The sequence below is a fragment of the Hypomesus nipponensis genome, chromosome 9, assembly GCF_054491055.1.
Source record: "Hypomesus nipponensis isolate SF chromosome 9, ASM5449105v1, whole genome shotgun sequence".
In the NCBI taxonomy this organism is placed as follows: Eukaryota; Metazoa; Chordata; class Actinopteri; order Osmeriformes; family Osmeridae; genus Hypomesus; species Hypomesus nipponensis.
Window position 1 is genome coordinate 19,121,076 of NC_140369.1, and position 19,397 is coordinate 19,140,472.

The following is a 19,397-nucleotide window of genomic DNA, read 5'->3' on the forward strand; positions in this document are numbered from 1 at the left end:
CAGGGTTCAGGGGATCGTATAATAATTTATTTCTGAAACTGGGAAAATACACTGGTAGCAGTGTGCTGTCTATCAGGTTGTACTTTCAACATGAACAGTGTATGCAGGAGGAATAAACACAACAACAACGTATGTAAGAGAAATATTACATCCATATACTTTTTATTCTTTTTGTCATTATTTTCTTTTTAAAGATTGAATAGGTTGGTTTTTAAGATGTTGTCAATATTGTACAATATCTCAGGTTTGATCATTTGTAAAAACATTTATGAGGTGTGTATAAAAAAAAGAGGGCACTACCAAAGATCAGTCCACACACTTCCCCAAAGATATACATAAAATGTATGCATTTTTCCATTATGCATTTTATACATACACACATTATGTGAAATACACTTCCAAAGTGATAGTAATTTCTTCAACTTATGGTTGTAATTGGGGTTTCTCTCTTTTTCTATTACTTTTATATTGAATGAACATTATCATGAATACTCTTAAGAAAAGTTCCATGTAGAAAAAAGCAAAACCATGGTCAGCCTGTATCAGTCTTTCACAGAAAGACTTGAGGAAGGCAGCAAAATAACTCAAGTCTACCCTGCCTCTGCACATTAGGCTACATTTTGTAGAAGGGGAGAGCAGATTCACTTTTCCCTTGATACAAAAAAAAACGAAATAAATGAGTCCAACCAAGTGATAACAAAAGTAGTGACTCCTGCAGTTTCAATTCCAGTAGTCAATAACCAGTAGTCCCCCCCCCCCCCATCCTTGGTTTTTGTGGCTACTGATTGATAACTTTATGAAGTTAGAGTTTACCTTTTCAAAGTCAGAGTCGAGTAACAGTGCAATTTACCAGCAGGAATCAATTTAGTCCTTCTCTCTCTACCTTTTTGAAACTAAATTAGAAAACACTGTGGCCCATACTGGCAATCACTGCTCACTTTTGGGAAACCTTGTGAGTAGTTCTAAGCCTAAATATGACCTAAGACTTTCCATAAGGGGTCCCTAATTTCTTTACAGGATTAACCCAAAAAATATGTAATAATAAAAATTATGTTACGTGTCATGGACACCTGACGTATTTGGGGCACAAAGAGCAAGCAGTCATTGCAACCATCAAAGAACTTGGATGGCCCTCAATGTATGCCATACAGGATGACAGCAAGAGCGGGGTAAATAAATAATAACAATAAAGCTAAATGTAATAATACCAACAAGTTTACATTTGTCAAATCACACAGTTGGAATCAAAATAAAATCGGCATTCTCCAGGATTATTCAAAGCAGAAAACATATGCATTTAGCATCTACAGTCTCACACCTTTACATCATCAGAGAAAAGAAAACATTACGCAGCCAACATTTGATTCCTTCTCCACCTTCTTGCCTTGTGTATGATTGGGTTGTTCTTTATCACTATTTCCTTACGGTCCAAAGCGGGAATGGGTGGCCCAGTCCAGCCAATAAACATGTCCTCTTTCAGTTTCTTATAAAAATCAAGCTCCACTAGTCAAACTTATTCCTTCAAATCTCATCTGCTTTAAATCCCCCCCACCCTTCCTCTCCTTTTCATTGCCGTCCATTTCGGAGAGAGAGAACAATAATGGGGCCATACGGAAAATATTCCAAAAAGTAGACGCAAGTCACGACCAAAGAAAAACACTTTGCAACAATGACAAAGTACACCACCAAAAAACGAACGCAAAAACATGACATCCAGTCTGGCCCAGTGCAGTGTTTGCACTGGTTTACAATTAGAAATGGACACTTCCGTTTCCTGTTTCAGTGGCAGACCTTGCAACTTGTTAAACATCGCTAGTTCATGTGGAAATTAAACAAGAGTGGTGAGTGGGAAAGTAATATTGAACAGAAGATTCAATAAGAAGGGGGGGGGGGGGGGCAAGATCATGCTCCTGAGTCCAAGAGTGAAGGAAGGGAGACAAAAGTGATGACCCAAGTGAAGGACACACTAAACAACAAAGGAGAGAGGAGGACCAAAAATGGATGAAGGGCTACTTAAGAGGAAGGAAGGCCATTAAGCTTGAGGGACAAGGGGGTGGAGGAATGAGTGAAGGAGAAAACAGGGACACCAAAGTGAAGACGGGGGGGGGGGGGGTTCAGAAGGCTAACTCCAGAGTCCTGCGTAGTTGCCATGGAGGCCTGAGCACAGAGGGCCACCGGCCACAAAAAGCTTGGTGCCGGAGTCGTCGTAGCAGTGCGTGTACACAGCGTTGGGGAAGGAGTTGATGTCAGAGAAGTAGCTCCTCCATGTCTCGTCATGATTCTTACGGGAGGGAAAAGGAGAGAATTAGAGGATAGTAGAAGAAAATACAAACAGGAGATGGAGAGAAACCGGGACAAAAGAAGACATTTTTGGTAAAGAACTAATATTTCTTGTTATCTTGCCAGTATTTATTTGTTATCTTTATCAGGTTTTTGCCCCCTCCCAAAATCCTGTACCTTCATAACTCAAACAATCCAAATGTAAATGTGACATTTGACAGTCACCACCACAGCCAGTGAGAAATACTATTCATATTATAAAGATAATTCCAAAACCCCAAATTGACATGAGGCAATATTATATAGAGAAAATGGCACTCACCAGCCAGCCCTTCCCTGTGGTGAGTTTTAGGATGCCCTCTCCTGGGCGCTGCCGGTACCCGCCGGCTGGACTCAGGGGGTCATCTAGAAACCGCTGGGCTCGGATGTCATAGAAGAGAAGGGAACCTTGACCCGTGCCCACCGTCACTATGTGCTCATAGAAACTCACAGAGCGGATCCCTGAGGGCGCAAAATCACGACGGTTAGCGATTTTCTTTGGTCTTTAGAACTTGTATACACTGAATGGAGTTTGAAAAGGTGCATTTTGTAACGTTCGCTTCCTGTCCCTTGCTCTTGTTTTTTTTTTTTAAGCAGCAGGGTGTCTTGGTGAGTGCAACCATTAGCCAATTGTGTTTGTTGTGTGAGCTCCATTTACCTAGCAGATTCCCTGAGGAAGAAAAAAGTTGTGAAAGTTACCAAATGCACCTTTTTCAAGTCAGTTTGTGTGTCAGAGTGAGATACTGATACAATTCTATGAAAATAACCCAAGTACCCAAAGTAATCAAAGTTCAACAGTTCCTTTGAAAGCTATTTTGTTATAGATCAAATCAAGTCCAAATTGAGTGTGTACATGCAATGTAAAATGTAATATAATGTTTTTAGTAAATAAAGTATATTAACATTTTGTAGTTGATCTTTTAGAAACACATTAGGGTGGTATATATTTGCTCACTATAGCCAATATGCTAATATGATGGCAAACAATGCCACGAAAATATATAAATTACTTTGGCGACGAGTATTCAGCAGTTGTGGCATAATGTTCTCACTAAATCCACTGGCCTGACCACACACAGAGTTCTCCAGTACTTCTTCAAGTTGTCTTTTTGTGGATATTGAAATCTATCAACATGGCTCCTTGTAAGAACAGGGTAATGGTCTCATACTAACCGCTTCCTCGCTCCCGGGAGCTGACAGACTTGATGCTGTGGGTGGGCTGCCGAGGGTCCAGGAAGGACACGTGAGCCTGAGAGCCCACAGCATACACAGACCAGTCCTGCCCGTATGCCAGGCACACGTTCTCCTTGCAGTGAGGAAGCTTGGTGGACAACAGCTGAGATATAAAGACAGGGAACATTTGATCAATTGTCCCAGAAAATACATGCAAACAAAGAGGACAGTGAAACAGCCAACCAGTCTAAATCCTCTGACATGTCTTCAAACTTGATTCGGCTACGACACAAAAGCAAACGCGCACCAAAATTCCCTTTAGAAAGACGGACTACTACAAACCTTGCACAAGTTTTGCTCAGCCTTCCAGAGGTGAAAATAGCCATCCAAAGAAACGGCGCCAAGCTCCTGATGAGGGAAGAAATCACAAGAGAGGCATCATAAATAATTTGCTCATTCTTTAAATCACAATGGTAACATCGATTTCATCAGAACTAGTATAGTGCCTAATGGCAGCGTCTGTTCTTGCCATCCTTTCGTCTGATTGCCGTGTATTTCTAACTCTAGGCCATGCCTGTTGGCAACAAACGTGTGTATATTTCTTTCTCATGAGACCCATGGCAGTACAACATGGCGGCAAACACGTTTATATTTATATTTTCCCAAGGATTCGTGTATCCTTGGGACTTAAGCAATACACTTGACGAATTTCAACTTCAGTGCCCAATTCTTGAGATAATTGAGCCACTTAGACAAGACACACACAGATTCCAGCCGTCACAGTTCGATTAAGATACCTTTCAGACTGTATTATTTAATAAATGACTATCTTCAAGTTAGTCTAATACAACAAATAAAAGTAGAATCTTGGAGATCTTATCACACCTTGTGGTTGTTGTTGAATGCCAGGGCTCGCACTTTGCAGTTATAGGGGTTGGTGTACTCTTTGGGGATGTCCTCCAGGGCACGGTGAGAGATGTGGGAGTAGCAGGGGACCCCCTCCTCGCTCTGCTTCCTCTCCGCCTGGCTCAGCACCTCCTCAGACACCTCCCACAGGCCCATGGATCCATCCCGAGACCCTGGAGAGGGGATTAGCATGGCTATTAGCATGGCTATTCGACATCTCACTCTGGCAACAACAACAAATCTACCCATGATGAATGGAATCCAAAATGTTCCGTAAGTTCCCAAAAACACTTAAACGAATAGAATACACAAATGAGCCACCAAAAAAAATCCAAGACATGCAATGTCATTGAATAATTATAAGCATACAAAATATCTAAACATACGTCCAACATGAAATGTGAACTTTTGGGCTGTGGGTAAGAAAAGATTAGCTTTGGTTGGAGTGTGTTTCCTGTTAAGAGTCGGTCTCCATAAGTCTAAAGCTTGATGCCTACCCAGAGAAGTGTTACACAACATCTCGATCCATTTATTTACTTATTTATCAATCAGGGGGAAAGATCTTCCAGAGCTGTTCATTTACATAACTCACCAGACACAGCCATGCTGTCGCTGATCCATGCAATGGAAAAAATCCAGTCGTTATGGCCATCCTAAAAAGGGGGAGAGCGCACACACACACACACACACACACACACACACACACACACACACACACACACACACACACACACACACACACACACACACACACACACACACACACACACACACACACACACACACACACACACACACACACACACACAGTGATTGTTGTGCATGACACCTAGAACTGCACCGAAAACCAAATACCACAGTGCAATGGAATGTGCAGATGTCTTTGTGCAAAAGTCCAGCATTTCTAAATAAGATATGACCCCTGAACAGTGGCATGTTTCCAGGGACAACGTTAGAGAACACGGCATCTTCGTTACTAGTCAATCGTGTCCGTTTAGGATCCCTGGGAGGAACCGAAAATGAATAATTAACGTACATCGCCAACGCAGACAGGATCCAGGGTTGGTAGCCGGTAAACAGCCAGACTGTTGGGGTTGTCTCCTCCAGTAGCTAGAAGTGTACTGGAAGGGTTGAGCTCAATGGCATGGATCCCACAGCCCTGCTGGTCCAGTCCAGACCCTGAACCCACACCTGGGAGGAAAGGGGTCCCTGTGGGCAGAGTTCCTCCGGCTCTGCCCTCTCTGTCCTTTAGCATGGGGATCCGTGTGATCTGCCCAGTCAAAACATCTGCCACAAATAACTAGAGGGAGAAACAAGAAAGAGGAAGGTTAAAAAGACTTCTGGTTAAACACGGCTAAAGAACTGTGGCCTGAACGTAAGGAATGTATTTATTTGTGTCAAGTGAACAATGCTGTCAAAAGCTGAGGCCCACACTGATTTCCCTATCTTTTACAGAGATCTGGGAAAGACTTTCAGAGGATAAGCAACCCTGTGTCATAACAAACTGTGATAGTAGGAGAACAGTTTCTGTGTGCAGAGGGAACAAGAAGACAAGCATTGCACAAGCAATCAGGGTCTGGGGAAAAATGTCAAATGTCACTCCAAAAAGAAAACGAACAGGCTTTTCTCTTGTTTGATTTCTTACGGTCTGTCAATTATTGGCTGATCAATAAATCATGATTGTTGCTACAATGCTTTCTAATTTGCCAAGTAATAAAGGCTTATCGGTCTGTGGCAAACATGTCGAAAGACCACTGCTCGGGAATTGGTATGTGATTAACACAAATACAACACTTCGACATGGCTGGCAAATAGTTATCAAAATACACCACAGCCAACATCTATTTGTGAACCTGTCAAACCCCTTAAACTCCACTACTCTGTCAAGTGTCAGTATTTGACCGACCCCTTACCGTATTGCACTTGGTCCCACACACCACCTGGCGGTGGTTGAGCCACTGGGAGGCGAACACCTTGTTGAGGCGGCCCAGGGAGAACTCCCTCTCTTTGAGAATGCCGGGAAGCCTCCCGGCAGCGAATCCGCGTAGGCTCCGCTGGAGCCGCCACTCATGCTGTTGCTGAGGCCGGAACTCCCGCCCCCGCAGGGCGCACACGACTGAACGCCGGCTGCGCCACCACTGCTGTGCGTGACGGGACGAGGATGATACGCGACTCCGCTTGTACGTCGACTGGCACCAGCCCACCTGAAGGGAAGGAGCGGTTTGGTTAGAAACATACTTTTAAAAAAAAGTGTTCAGGTCAAATGTGGAGGGGTTTTATAACCAAATAAAGGCAGTTCTGTGCCCCTCGTAAAGAGATTGGAGAAAAATCCTTGTAGTATTATAGAACAAGCCATGTCGTCACAGGCAATCTGTCTAGTTAACTGCTGAGGTTCCTTAAACATGGATTGATGCATCTGTACAATTTTATTCCTTAATTTCTCCAAGCTCAGAGACCCAGATTAAAGGAGCACAACTGGGTCACAGGAGGATCATGTACACAAAACTTCCCATAGACACTGAGGTGGTATAGGTGTAAAGAAGTGAGAGCACAAGAACAAACATGATTTCGCGTGATAGCTACTGTTTGCATCAATGTTTGGGCTTTAATAGTATAATTTTGAAAGATAAGAAAATATGGTTAAGCGCAAGTATGCTTGAAGCACGACTATAGTCTTTTATTGATACACATGTATTCAATTCCACTACCGTTCACAGGGTTAGGTTAAGCCTAACGGTTTAATTTGAGCTTTTTTCTCATTGGAAATATGACCACGACAAATGAATGAACAACAAATTATGGTGGGATAATTTGCTTGACTTCGACTAGAATGCCTGCTAGAATCCATGCTGGAGGAAAACACATGACCAACAACTTAAACACGTTATAAATACACAAATGATCTCGTTTAAAACGTAACCTAGTTTACATTGTAATACATACAGTAGTTATATGGGAAAAATACATTATTTTTCATTTGACCCTTGACTGTACTGCCGTTAGTTTGTGCAAGCTAGCTCCATTCGTTATAAACTAGTTTGAAATTGAAAGTATAGAATACTGTAGAGGCTAAAAGCGACACTTTGTTAACTGTCGTTGCCAGGTGTGAGTTATTCTGGCTATTATTTTGGCCAGTACTGTGGCTAGCTACAGCCAGCCCAACCCAACGTTACCTATAGCGAACAGCTGGAATGCTAGCCTGCTGTACAGTAGTAGGTTCACCTTAGAGAAGGTTCACAAAACAAATGGACTAGCTCAACGAGTAGGAGACAGAATGTTCTACCGGTTTAAGTACGGTTCATAATTCATAATGTGATCTAGCCTGGTCGATGGTCTGAATCAGGCCTATGTTGACGGCAGCTGGCACCGAATAGGTTAGCTAGATAGTCGGGCTGTGCCGTCATCTAAAGACAAGTAATCTTAAAAAGCCCGTATTAGCTTTAGCTGATAGTTAGCTATGAATGGTTAGCTAGTACTTGCTACCTGTGTTCGCAATTACTAGCTAACCAGCTAGCTGACATTGCTAACTACTGCTTAGCTAGGCTAGGCTAACATGTTCGCCGAAATGCACACCCGCCTACCTGTTGTTGATCCTTGGGCTCTCCTGCCTTCCTTTTCCTGCTAACTGTTTTTCTCGCCATAATCTGACACACACAATTCCCTCACCCACATGGAGGGCAATAGTGACGCTAGATAATGGATCATATAATGGCGATTAGCTTTTTTGTTGCTTGGCCCTGTGTAGCGTCCGGCGACAGGGAAGGGCGATTACATAGGGTGACGTTGAGTAGAGTCCCCTTCAGCCTCCGTAACTACAAAAAAGCACTTAATTTCACTTTGTTTGCTAGCTTGCCAATGTAGCTGCGGTTGAGGAGCCACGACAGGAGGCTCCCCTCCCTATCCAAATCTTTATTTTCTCCAATATCCTTTTCTTCACATATCGCGTCAGCAACGGCAACAACATTGGGCCGCGCGCAGCCGCACTCAAATTAAACATCAACAAAAACAAGGTCGAACGTGAGCATTCGCGTGTGTGCGTGCCCGTTCACATTGCCTGACGTAATTTCTCGAGTCTCTTGATGTCATTCACGCAGACGACATACTAAAAATCTATTGCATGCAAAAACTAGCCATACTGTATCAAAACCTCTGGTCAGTGGTTCTCATGTGGCAATATCTGTTTATTGAGTTTGAGGGGGTCACTGGCAATCCATGTAACATCCATAAGAAAGTCAAATCATTCGATAGACTGACCACATTTTCAATACTAATAATGCCACAGGATAGTCTAAGAATAAGCAATCATGGCAATTGTGTTCAAACTTTCAGTGACTTCCAGCTGATCCCCGTTCTATTTGGACATAACTAATGCTTTGTGTGTGAGAGAAAGAGAGACAAAGGGTTAAACACCAACTTTTCTGGCATACTCATCCAACACTGTGAGGTAAGAGTAGAAAATAATAAACCAATTCTGTGATTTTTTTTCTGCTGACAATTCTATTGGAGGTTTCTAGTTGTTTTAACAATGAAGGTTAGAGGGTCAACCATTCTTGTGGTGTCTGTGTTGGTTTCAGCCATCTTGTGCTGACAGAAAAAAGCTTTCAGCTACACAACTTTGACAGCAAATGGATGACTTACCATCCAAAACCATAAATAAATCACTGACACTGATAAATAGTAACAGACACACCATTAAAAGATGTGTACATTTAATCACATTGATACTGCTGAAACGATTCAGCAGGAAACTGAAATATTTTCGAGAAAAATCATAATGTCAGGAGCTATGCAGGACCACCAGCAACTCTTGCTTACATTACTACTAAGAGCCATCAAAATCCAGATGTTATTTAGAACTCGAACCACAAGTTCAAAGTTTCTCCTGATAAAAAAGTCAACAAACTGAGGAAGTCTAACAACTGGCTAATGAATACCAGCCATAACCTCCTGTTCCACTCCCGAGTAGATCTGTAAGACATGGAGGTTTGAGTTCTGCCAACCTGCTTCTGGGCATTATTGTCAAGATCTACATAAGGTATGTGAAAGTAGGCAGTCGAAGGTTTAACTAACAATGAGGTGGACATTTCTACTTCATAGATTGTGGGCTGAATCTTAACTTGAAGTGCATACTGTGTGTACAGTATTGTAATGGGTTGACAGTGTCATTTGATACCGTGTTAACCAAAGGCTTCACCAATAGAAGGACGTTTTAAAGTACCAGACTGAAATGCTCACTACTGACAGAATCATAATTAAGTGAACTCTCAAGGTACACATTTGCTTCTTACCACCCAGGCTTTACAATGTAACCGCATAGCTAAGATGACATGGAACATACAAACACCTCAACCACCTATAGTGTGACAATGTGAAACATGACCAGGTGCTCCAAAGGATGTTGCATTTGAGCCTTAGGATTTCCTCTCAACACAGTAATGTTAGGTAAAAAAAAAACACACGATTGGAATGCAAAAAAATGTTCAGGGCCCATTACCATACCCACTGTTGACCCGTCAAAATTTGGTAATTCCTGTTCACAATTTGGTTAGGGACCATTTTATTGTCCTTATTTTAAAACTACAAACGTGCGCTTTTATTCTTTTATGGTGCTGTGATGGTGCAATTTCCCGAGGACATCAACACAGTTCGAGCAAGGTCTTGAGAAGTCCAAGCTGTGAGAGCACTGTTGTTGCTACAATGTCCCTGGTAAGACATTTCTGTTCATAGCACCGGGCACTCAGTGTGGTCCTGTTAAATGTAAGTGGCACTCAATGCCAAGATCATGTGTGACACACAAACGTATCTCTGACATCTGTATTTGCAAAATACCAGCAACCTAATTTTCAAACTAGTTTCTGTTATATTTTCTATTAAGAGGTATTCTGATTAGTGGAAACAAACATCCTTTGTTGGATATTAAAGAATATCCCACCACGGTGCCTAATTTTGCATTAGACCCTGCATCGTGTTATTGTCCAGTCCTCAATTTGTTACTTTATGAAAGTGAGCTCAAGACAGTTTTATTTTAAAATCCTCTTAGTTTCTTACCTTCACGCTGGTATAAATGGTAATTTGGCTAGCCTGGTCATTTACTTTGGGTAGGGACCACTGGGCAACCTACTTCACCGGAACTTATTCACACATGATGTCTCATGGCACTTAAAACCTGTCAATTCATTTGGACAGGTTGGTAGTCCAAAGGAATCTATGGAGGGCAAAATAGCAATAAAGTGAATCATTGGAAAATAAAATGCCACCCATTAAACACAGGTGACATTAGGTTCTCACTGATTGAAAATAAATATATATGAGACCTATTTTTAGAGAATGCTTTGTCATTTCAATTAGGGAACACACAAGCACACATATCCATATGAAATAAGCAGAGAGTAACAGGATGGACAAACTATTTATGGGAAAAACTACATTTTTAAGTTAGTGTAGCGTTAAACTGTGATAAACTGAAAAGAAAAATATATAGCAAACTTTTTCATATTACATTTCTCCAGCCATGTATCCATTTTAAGACTCATTGTTCACAATCTTCCAATGTTCACAGGGTCTTAAAGGTACCAGTCAGTCACACATCATCAAACATCTCTATTGCACAGAAGTTTGGTTGCAGAACAACCTAAACTTAAATGTTTCTTATTCACTTCAAACCCCCCAAAAGGTCCCATCAGAAATCAAGTGTCAGCAAGTGTCAGATTATTGAAGAAAGTACACTATGTATGTGATGTGTGTTTTATGCCTGGGCAGATTTGACACCATCAATGGTCCATTGATGGTGTCAAATCTGCCCAGGCATAAAACACATATGCAGACTTTTAGATACGATTTTTTTTTATATTTCCAGTCAAATTTGTTTTCTCTCTCACTCTCTCTCTCTCTCTCCAGCGGCGCTTGCTTCCTTTCCAGTGCGGGTAATCGACCGGGGCAGAAATAGAAGTTATCAGTAATATTATTAATCTTTATGGTTCTGAAAATGCAGTTCCTAAAACAGAAAGCAAAGAAAGAAAATATCAGAAATAAAGACATAAAAAAAAAAAAAAAAAGCGTGTTCATCCCTCTCAGTGGACAAGACAAAAAATGAACGATGGTGAAAAAAGGTGAGGGCTGTGAAAAAACATCTGCCACGAGAACAGAGTGGGCACTTCTTAAGTCAGTTCTCTGTTTCACGGTGAGCAGGTTCAGGTTCCGTTGGCTGACTGACCAGTCCGTTTCCAGAGAGTCTCCTGGCCCCCCCTTGTAACACAGCTAATTTGTGGGCCTGCGTTTAGCAGCGGAAGATGGCAGCTTTTTTTAGCTGGGAGTGTCAGTGTTCCGACTATTCTGTCAAAAGAAACAGGCTTGTGCCCCTCCCAGTCCGGGTCTACTAGGCCCCTCCTCTTACGCCCCACAGAGTTAGCCACACCCTTTCCAGCACTAGCCAGTTTTTGTTTTGCACCAAATGGCCTTCATCTTCTCGTTGCGTCTTTTTCATACACCTCCGCATTCTTCAGCAAAAAAAAAAAAAAAGAGCAGGCATGGATTCCCAGAACTTCGAACTACAGACCAAACCCCTCACGAAATACAGGGGCCCATTTCTCACGCTTCACTCGAGGCACACAGTCCTATCAAAAGTGCTGATTTGTTCAACGTTTGTGTGTGTGTGTGTGCGCGCGCGCGTCTTAGCCGGATCAAGCAAGATACATAGAAGCCAACACTTTTTGTACATGGCGTTGCGAGGCGTCTGTAGTGGACGGAACTGGGAGGAAGCCTGCGAGAGCCTGACAGGAGGGCGTGGCTCAGCTGGCGGTGGCACGGCCCATGAGGTCCTCCAGGGCCTTGTCCTGGTCGTTGTTGTGAACCAGCAGCACCTCCTTGATGGCGTCGCGCTCGAACCCCATCTCGCCAAAGCGCGACATCAGCTGCAGGAACTCTAAGGCCTGCGGGGAACAGAAAGTGTAACAAGGATGTCAAATTAGATGAAAGTGGTATGAGGTGTAAAGACTTTACCACTTTTTTATGTCAAGGATATGGAGAACAGTAGCTGGTTGTAAATAAGATACGAGAATTTGGGAAAGAGCAGGACCTCCTAACAATTGGATTGTGTCAGAGTCTCCCACACCAGCGATAAACTGCTTAATGCATCATGTGAAAAGAATGAATAACATGGCTCTGGTGTGTTGTATTTGTACTGATTTGAGGCACGGCCCAGGTTGAATCGCCACAACCAACCTTTTCCTCTGAACACTGGTACATCTCCAAGCACTCCTCCACAGCCGTGGCATCAAAACCTCGCTCGCAGAGGCGAGTGTGGACAAACAGGTAGTCCAGCACCTGAGACAAAAACACACACACAACATGAGGACAGTTTTTGTTAGGGCCAATGAACTGTAATTTGAGTCTGCCGATTAAATGTTGGGCTGAAAAGAAAGGAATGAGGAGCGAACTTCCAGTTGAATTCCATTGTGTATTTCTACTACAGTGTTTTTTTGTTTGATTTCGTACAATTTATTAATTTAACTGACGCTGTTACCCATAGATATGCATATTGTGGGTACAGCAAATAAACACGAATCAGAAGTGCACAGAGAAACACACAGTGAAACATACAAGTGTTTCAGTGATTAGAGCCAAGGAACAGTCTGTATTTTACCAGACAGTGCGACAATATCATCATTAAAACTACATTATTACACGGTTTTGTTGAATACTTCATTTTGATTTCTGAATAGCTACAGTATGGAAGCAGTTCTGATCTGACTTTGGCGACCACGTCCAATCATGTCCATCCGCAGAATGGAGTCAGGGAAGTTGTGTTGCTTAACGAAGACAGAAACATCAACATTCCCAAAGAGGACCCAATTCACCATGTCTCACTGAGTTTAAGTTGCAATGGACGCAGTTATATAACAAAAAATACATTATTGATTTATTTATGAAGTCGCTGTAATGGGTTTAATGTTGACCAAACAACCAAAACTGTTCCCCTACGTTTAAAGGAAGAGGGGTACACTGAACAGTGTATTCATATTAACCAAACATGCTGGAATTGCAGGTATTTTACACTATGGATTAAATCAGAGCAAGAATGGTCAAAGTACATTCAAATGAAATAGAAATTTAATAACATTGCAAATGAATGAAATCAATAACAAGGTAAACATTTGACACAAAATGAAGGTCTTAACTCTTACCTCCTCCATGATTATTGTAAATCAGAGAAAGAGTAAGAGGTGAGGAAGGAGGAGGACAAGCCAGAGCTGGGCAGAAGCCCTCAGGAGATCAAGAATCGAAAGAACAATTCTTCAACAATTCCCTTTATAACCCAACTATCATCTGTAGAACCACATTTTGACCCAAACTTTTCAACATGTGACGAGCGATGCGACACTAAGTTACACAATGAGGCGTGAAACCCATCAAGCAGACACTCCATCCAGCAACTCCAGATATCAGAGGTGGGGTCAGAGTGACACCCAGCCAGTAAGTGGCAACGTACAGCAGCAAGGTCATGTCAGGGTTTATTTTACCAAAATGACTGGCTTGCTGTACATTATCCATACTTATTATAGAAGTCTGATAATTGGGCAGCGCAACACTAAAAATAACAGGACAAAAATGAATGCATCAAAATCCAATTCAGAGTCATTATAACTGTTCTATGGGTCGAAGGTTGAAATCCCAGTCCTTCACAGTTCTAGTCAAACACACGCTCGCGCACACACAAGTCACAGACGTCTTCAGACGTTCTTCGCTGTAGGGGAGCCTACCTGCTCCACGTTCTGCCCTTGCTTCTGCATGGCTCTGAGGACACCTTCGTAGGAGTAGCCCATGCCCACGATGGTCTCCACACACTGCCGCTCACTGGGGGACAGGCTGAGCAGGCCCCCTCCGCATGGGAGAGGGGCAGGGCCAGAGCCTGGGTCTGCGTGGGTCTGGTAGGAGGGAAAACAAGCGCGAGAGCAGAGGTTACTCGGATGAAGTCGTGAACCCATGTCAGGCTTAATGATAAAATGGAGAACTGTTGATGGACCAAGACCGATGTACAAGTGTTTTTGTTCTAACTAAAGAGGTCTGTCATAAACCACTGATCAATTAACAATAATGAAAGATTACAACTAATGATTACTTTATTACTTCTACTGTTTTGAATGTTCTGAATATAATAAACATTGTTTGATCTCTACCCTGCTATATTTGCTCATAAGAACATAACCGTTGGTAATGAGAGAAATATGTCAATCTACAAATTATGTCGCTTGTAGCATTGATAAACTGTCATTATACTGTTTGCTAAAGCTTGCTTATGGCCTGCGTAGCCATAAGTTAGTTCTTTGTAAGACTAGGAAATGTCTGTCGCAGTAGATTGTAGGTCAGAGGTCACAATGTTACCAGAGTGTATAATGCCATGCAACTTTGAACGAGGAAAGTCAAGGCCATTTCTCGGAGCCCCATCTAAAGACCTAAACAAAAAGCTATCTAGCGCCACGAATGCGGCGTCTTCTTTCTGTGCTTGCGAAGCTGTTGATTGTCACCCTCCCATATTGTGACACTGTTTAACTGCCCTTCATCCCTGTATTCTTTGTCCTGTCCTCTGAGATGCTCAGCTTGAGTGGATCAGGCACCTGCACCTTACATACAGTACCAGTCAAAAGGGAAAATGTGTCCAAACTTCTGACTGGTACTGTATGTGTAATAAATACTTTGATTTTGTCTTGAACTTGTATTTGGCAACTTACTTCCTGGACTTGGTACTTTCACTGCAATAGGGTAGAATAAGAGACTTCTTCAGAACTTACCTGCTTTGGTGCCCCGTTTTGGGTATGACTGTGCAACTCCTGCCGTCCAATGATGTCGTTCTTTTGGAGGGCCGGGGGGCTGCCGTTAGATAGGATGCGCGGTGAGGGGATAGAGATGGGGTTCAGGTTACAACTCATCAGGACAGGATCACACAAGTCCCCGGGGTCCGACAACTTGGGGAAGGTCAGCGATCGGATGTTGCAGGGACGATCGTCTGCCTCGGGCGTCCCTCTCCTTCTGTCCATGTCCAGCAGCGCTACAAGGCCGTTGGGTTTGTGAACATACCCCGTTTTGGCTGGAAGGCAGGTGTTGGTGGTTGCAGCGGGAGGAGAGGGGCTGTTGCCACGCGAGGTCGGCCCAGATTGGATGGCCTCGGGTGGGGACGCGGGGGGCAGCGGCTGGGGCTGGCTCTGCAGGATGCTCCGCAGCTCCTCCTTGTCGTCGAGCGTCTTGAGCTCCAGCTTGTCGAAGGGGTCCTCCTCACGCTCAAAGTCGGCCAGGTTGAGTCTCTGCAGCTGGGGGAGGCTGGGCTGGGCCTGCCTGGCCAGGCTGGGAGCAGGCAGGGGCGTGAGGATGGCGTTGTGTCGCAAGCCCGCCAGCACCGGGTTCAGGGCCGGGGGCGGAGGATCGTGCTCCTCAGCTGGCCGGGGCCTCTTCCCACCACCGTCCTGCATGGGGGACGGGTCCTCCCTGCTGTCGGACTCGGCCCTGGCGATCGCCGCTTCTACCGCGCGAGCTTCCGCCGCTCTGGCCTCTGCGAGCTCCAGCCCCCAACGGACACTTCGCCTCTCCAGGGAAAAATCGTACTGTGGACGGGGACAATAAAAAAAAACACACACCATTTCGAAACTTCACTAACTGCTGGCCCAAATTTGTGGAATTACAGTACTAGTTTAGCTACTATTACAGTGGCCCTTGAAATAATAATTCCCCACCGATCTACCACGCACATGATGTTAACAATCAGCAAAAACAAGTAAACTGATAATAGATAGATGGCCCTGGGGGAGCAGTCTGCAGGGAATGACCAAACCTACTTTAAACAATGCGGCAGTCTGACAGATAAACTTACCTGCAGGTCTGCGAGTACAGAGCCACAGTCGGGCAGGCAGAAGCCAACAGGCAGCCCAACTTTGGCAGGGCAGCGGAACTTGTCGTTGATTTTGAAGGGAACATCATCAAGGTAGCTGATGGGTCCTGGGTAAGCACAGTAATGGTAAGTAACTGGGCTGCGACAAACACAAGCATCAGATTCAAGATGTTGTGTCTTCATTTCTCCCCCACTACACCAAAAAAAAATTGAAATCTGCTATCTGACAGTATTTGATATGTACTGCTCACAGGGTGACAACTGACACATTCCACAACGAAGCCCCTGACAGTGAATGTTAAAACGGAAAACGAGGAAAGACACTGGCAGACACACTCACCATTGTTGTAGGTGTCTGCTCCAGATTTCCTTGCAGCCATTTAGATACTCTGAAGTTAGAAACACAAGGTTCAGCAACTAGCACAGATTGGTCGGCTTTTAAAATGAGAAAAATGTAAGCTCTACACACCACTGCATCAACCCAACTCTGTTGTGTAACTATATTACAGTGAAATGAAAGATTATAGACACCACTCTATTGCGATACAACTACGATGGATGATAAATGAAATGTTGACATCGCAGATTAAAAGGGCTAGTGGGTGAGTGTGTTAAATGAAGGCCTTCAAACGGAGGCCCATCAAATACAGCAGATCAAGTGTCAAATCTGACCATGTTAGATAAACTACTCTGTTCGTATCAGTCTGTGCCGTTTAAGTCATTTCAAGTGTAGAACCGTAATAAAACAATTAGGACGAATAACTTTTAAAATGATGTATAGCCTCAAAGGCAACGCATTACATCAAACGTAGCTACAATACCGGTAACAATGTGCATCATTTTGCGTAAACATCATGTGAGGACTGTGAATTACGTAAGGTAGTTTGTACATTTTAGCTAGCTAGCTCTAGCCAACTCATTGAAATGCCATTATAATTACATAGCTACTTAGCTTTATGTTGCCTTTAACAACAAGTATATTAGCTAACTTGCTAGTCTACAAAACGTCACGTAGGCATGCCAATTTAGTTAAGTTAAGCTAACTATCGTTACTTCTTTTCTAGCTGCGCTAGCTACTACTAGCCCCTGCCAGTTAACCGAAACTACTACGGTTAGCTCGTACTAAAGCTTTATTCAAAATGATCTGTCCAACGTACTTTATCAACCTAAAACATCATTTCTCACTGCGATTGCACAATATAATATATACTAAAGTAGCCTTAAGCTCGAGCTAGCTATTTGGAAAGTTTCGTTTATCCGGCCAAAATAGTGGTTGAACATAATGTACAGAAGCTACGTACGACGTTGGTTGCGTAGCTTGATACCTAGCATAAAGACTTTCCTGGACGATTAACCCAAAATAGGTTCAACTTTCGCCAGGATTTATGACTAATATACTTGGCTAGACTGTCAATAAGCTAGCTTGTTAGCTAGCTAGTCTTGCCAATTCCAGAAAATGCTTAGTCCGTGGTTCGCTAGCTAGTTTAGCCAGCTGTGGCCTCGCACTGTCTGTTTTGTTATGTGGACCGTTCACTCCCCTCTCTCTGTGTCACTCTGGGGTAGTGCCACCGCCCCTCAAGGTATCTACCCAAATGTACATTACGAACCCTCTTACCTGTATGTGCTCCGTCTTGCTTCCCCGAAAACGTATTTACGCCTGCCCGCCGAGATACCGTCTTTGAAGTCGTACCTAAAATAAGTTTTATTGAAACCGAAATCTCTTTCCTGCTTCATCTTGCGACGCCATCTTGAATTGTCAGCCTCCCTTCCCTTGGTTCCTGTTTTTTTTTTTTTTTTTTTTTTTATTAATGAAAAATCAGGTCATAAATACAGGAGCATAGTTACAGATACCGTTTACAAATGTAATGACGAAAAAAAAAAATACAAAAACAGTAATAACAATAAGAAAAATCGTTTAGTTCCTGTTGACGTAACCTTTTCACTTTAATGACGACACAGGAAGAAGACGTCATTGCCTTTAGAATCTGTTAGACTATGTGATATCTTCCATCACTGAACTCTTGTTAATGAAACACATTACACTTATTGTCTGATGTAGAGTACAGAAATTGCTTGTCCGTAGCTTAAGGTTTCATCAGAACTAGACACAATTGTAAAATAAATTGTATCAAGCTCATGACATGATATAGGGTTGGAGGGCTCCTGGTTCTATACTGTATATAAGCCTCTGACATGGTCCACCAACACCACCTCTCTGGTCAAGAGGGCACAGTAACGCCTCCACTTCCTTCGCCGGATGAGGAGAGCTGACCTCCCACCCTCTGCCCTCACAATCTTTTACAGAGGTGCCATTGAGAGCATCCTAACCAGCAGTCTCTCAGTCTGGTACAGCAGTTGCTCTGCTGCTGACCAAAAGGCCCTGCAGAGAGTGGTGAGGACAGCAGAGAAGATCACCAGATCAGCCCAACCATCCATTCAGGACATGTACATGTCCCGCTGCCGCAAGAGAGCCATCACCATAGACCCCACCCACCCAGCACATGAACTGTTCATCCTCCTACCATCTGGCAAGCGCCACCGCAGCATGTGATGCAAGACTACCAGACTCAGCAACAGCTTTTTCCCACAGGCTACTCAACACACAAGGAATCTCATGAACATAGTCTGCACTATGCACTTCACATGCACAATAACATATAGTATTCATGCTACTATTTGAGCACTTTACTCATGTTGTTTTTATCGTATACGTTGTTTTTAACGTGTTGATGTCTGTTTACACTTTTGTCAAATGTCATAAATGTTGTATTACTTGCACATTTGGAGTATGGGGAAACGCAATTTCGATCGTCTGTGTAATTACTTGTTACATGGTCGGATTTACAATAAAGTTCACTTTGAGTCTTCAGAAAGGTTTTGGGAAGTGATTAAAGCTTTGGCAGTGTAGGGAGCTTCTGACTAGCCACTCTACCACAAAGCCGTCACTGATAAAGAGACAGTTGTCACTTTGGAAGGTCTTCCCCTCTCTGCATAGGATCTCTGAAGCTCCAATGGCCATTTTGTTCTTGGTCAACTTCCTGGCCAAGGCTCTTCTTGCACTGTTTCTTCACTGGGCGAAGAGACAGTGCCAACTCTTGATGTGGTTCTAAACCTCTTTCAT

General features: G+C 43.2%; 2 protein-coding genes and 2 long non-coding RNA genes across 8 annotated transcripts; 2 read left to right on the plus strand and 2 right to left on the minus strand.

Annotated features, from left to right (window-relative positions):
* Positions 1-134: 134 nt before the first annotated feature.
* Positions 135-8,388, minus strand: dcaf12 (DDB1 and CUL4 associated factor 12). 2 transcript variants are annotated; one of them, XM_084705964.1, is made up of 10 exons: positions 7,980-8,388; positions 6,312-6,602; positions 5,435-5,698; positions 4,991-5,051; positions 4,378-4,571; positions 3,835-3,900; positions 3,493-3,655; positions 2,978-2,989; positions 2,603-2,781; positions 135-2,281 (listed from the first exon to the last, which is right to left on the minus strand). In XM_084705964.1, the coding sequence occupies exons 1-10, from the start codon at positions 8,037-8,039 to the stop codon at positions 2,123-2,125; spliced, it is 1,449 nt and encodes a 482-aa protein (XP_084562090.1). In that variant the 5' UTR covers positions 8,040-8,388; the 3' UTR covers positions 135-2,122. The 2 variants fall into 2 exon arrangements, with proteins under 2 accessions (XP_084562090.1, XP_084562091.1); XM_084705965.1 differs by lacking the exon at positions 2,978-2,989 and having other exon boundaries at positions 7,980-8,387.
* An 861-nt stretch (positions 8,389-9,249) lies between these two features.
* LOC146273399 (uncharacterized) lies at positions 9,250-11,382 on the plus strand. The gene is made up of 3 exons (XR_014766627.1): positions 9,250-9,433; positions 10,031-10,104; positions 11,296-11,382. It is a non-coding gene; the product is annotated as an uncharacterized LOC146273399 (long non-coding RNA).
* Positions 10,403-18,039, minus strand: ubap1 (ubiquitin associated protein 1). 4 transcript variants are annotated; one of them, XR_014766626.1, is made up of 8 exons: positions 17,892-18,039; positions 16,617-16,665; positions 16,259-16,383; positions 15,186-15,992; positions 14,157-14,321; positions 12,619-12,720; positions 11,220-12,326; positions 10,403-11,149 (listed from the first exon to the last, which is right to left on the minus strand). XR_014766626.1 is itself a non-coding variant. In XM_084705426.1 (7 exons), the coding sequence occupies exons 2-7, from the start codon at positions 16,654-16,656 to the stop codon at positions 12,186-12,188; spliced, it is 1,380 nt and encodes a 459-aa protein (XP_084561552.1). In that variant the 5' UTR covers positions 16,657-16,665; positions 17,892-18,039; the 3' UTR covers positions 10,403-12,185. The 4 variants fall into 4 exon arrangements, 3 of the variants coding, with proteins under 3 accessions (XP_084561552.1, XP_084561553.1, XP_084561554.1); XM_084705426.1 differs by having other exon boundaries at positions 10,403-12,326; XM_084705427.1 differs by lacking the exon at positions 17,892-18,039 and adding an exon at positions 17,578-17,819 and having other exon boundaries at positions 10,403-12,326.
* On the plus strand, positions 17,059-19,149 carry LOC146273401 (uncharacterized). The gene is made up of 2 exons (XR_014766628.1): positions 17,059-17,155; positions 18,581-19,149. It is a non-coding gene; the product is annotated as an uncharacterized LOC146273401 (long non-coding RNA).
* The last annotated feature ends 248 nt before the right edge of the window (positions 19,150-19,397 follow it).

What these genes read in the sequence shown, in the direction of transcription:
- dcaf12 (XM_084705964.1), bottom strand. Translation starts at nt 8,039, where the DNA reads ATGGCGAGAAAAACAGTTAGCAGGAAAAGGAAGGCAGGAGAGCCCAAG. An exon ending in ATCCTGTCTGCGTTGGCGAT is followed by an intron (nt 5,052 to 5,434) that starts GTACGTTAATTA and finishes CCCCCTTTTTAG; the next exon opens with GATGGCCATAACGACTGGAT. An exon ending in CCACAGGGAAGGGCTGGCTG is followed by an intron (nt 2,282 to 2,602) that starts GTGAGTGCCATT and finishes CCCTCCCGTAAG; the next exon opens with AATCATGACGAGACATGGAG.
- ubap1 (XM_084705426.1), bottom strand. Translation starts at nt 16,656, where the DNA reads ATGGCTGCAAGGAAATCTGGAGCAGACACCTACAACAATG. An exon ending in CTGTACTCGCAGACCTGCAG is followed by an intron (nt 15,993 to 16,258) that starts GTAAGTTTATCT and finishes CCCCGTCCACAG; the next exon opens with TACGATTTTTCCCTGGAGAG. An exon ending in AAAACGGGGCACCAAAGCAG is followed by an intron (nt 14,322 to 15,185) that starts GTAAGTTCTGAA and finishes CCCTCCTACCAG; the next exon opens with ACCCACGCAGACCCAGGCTC.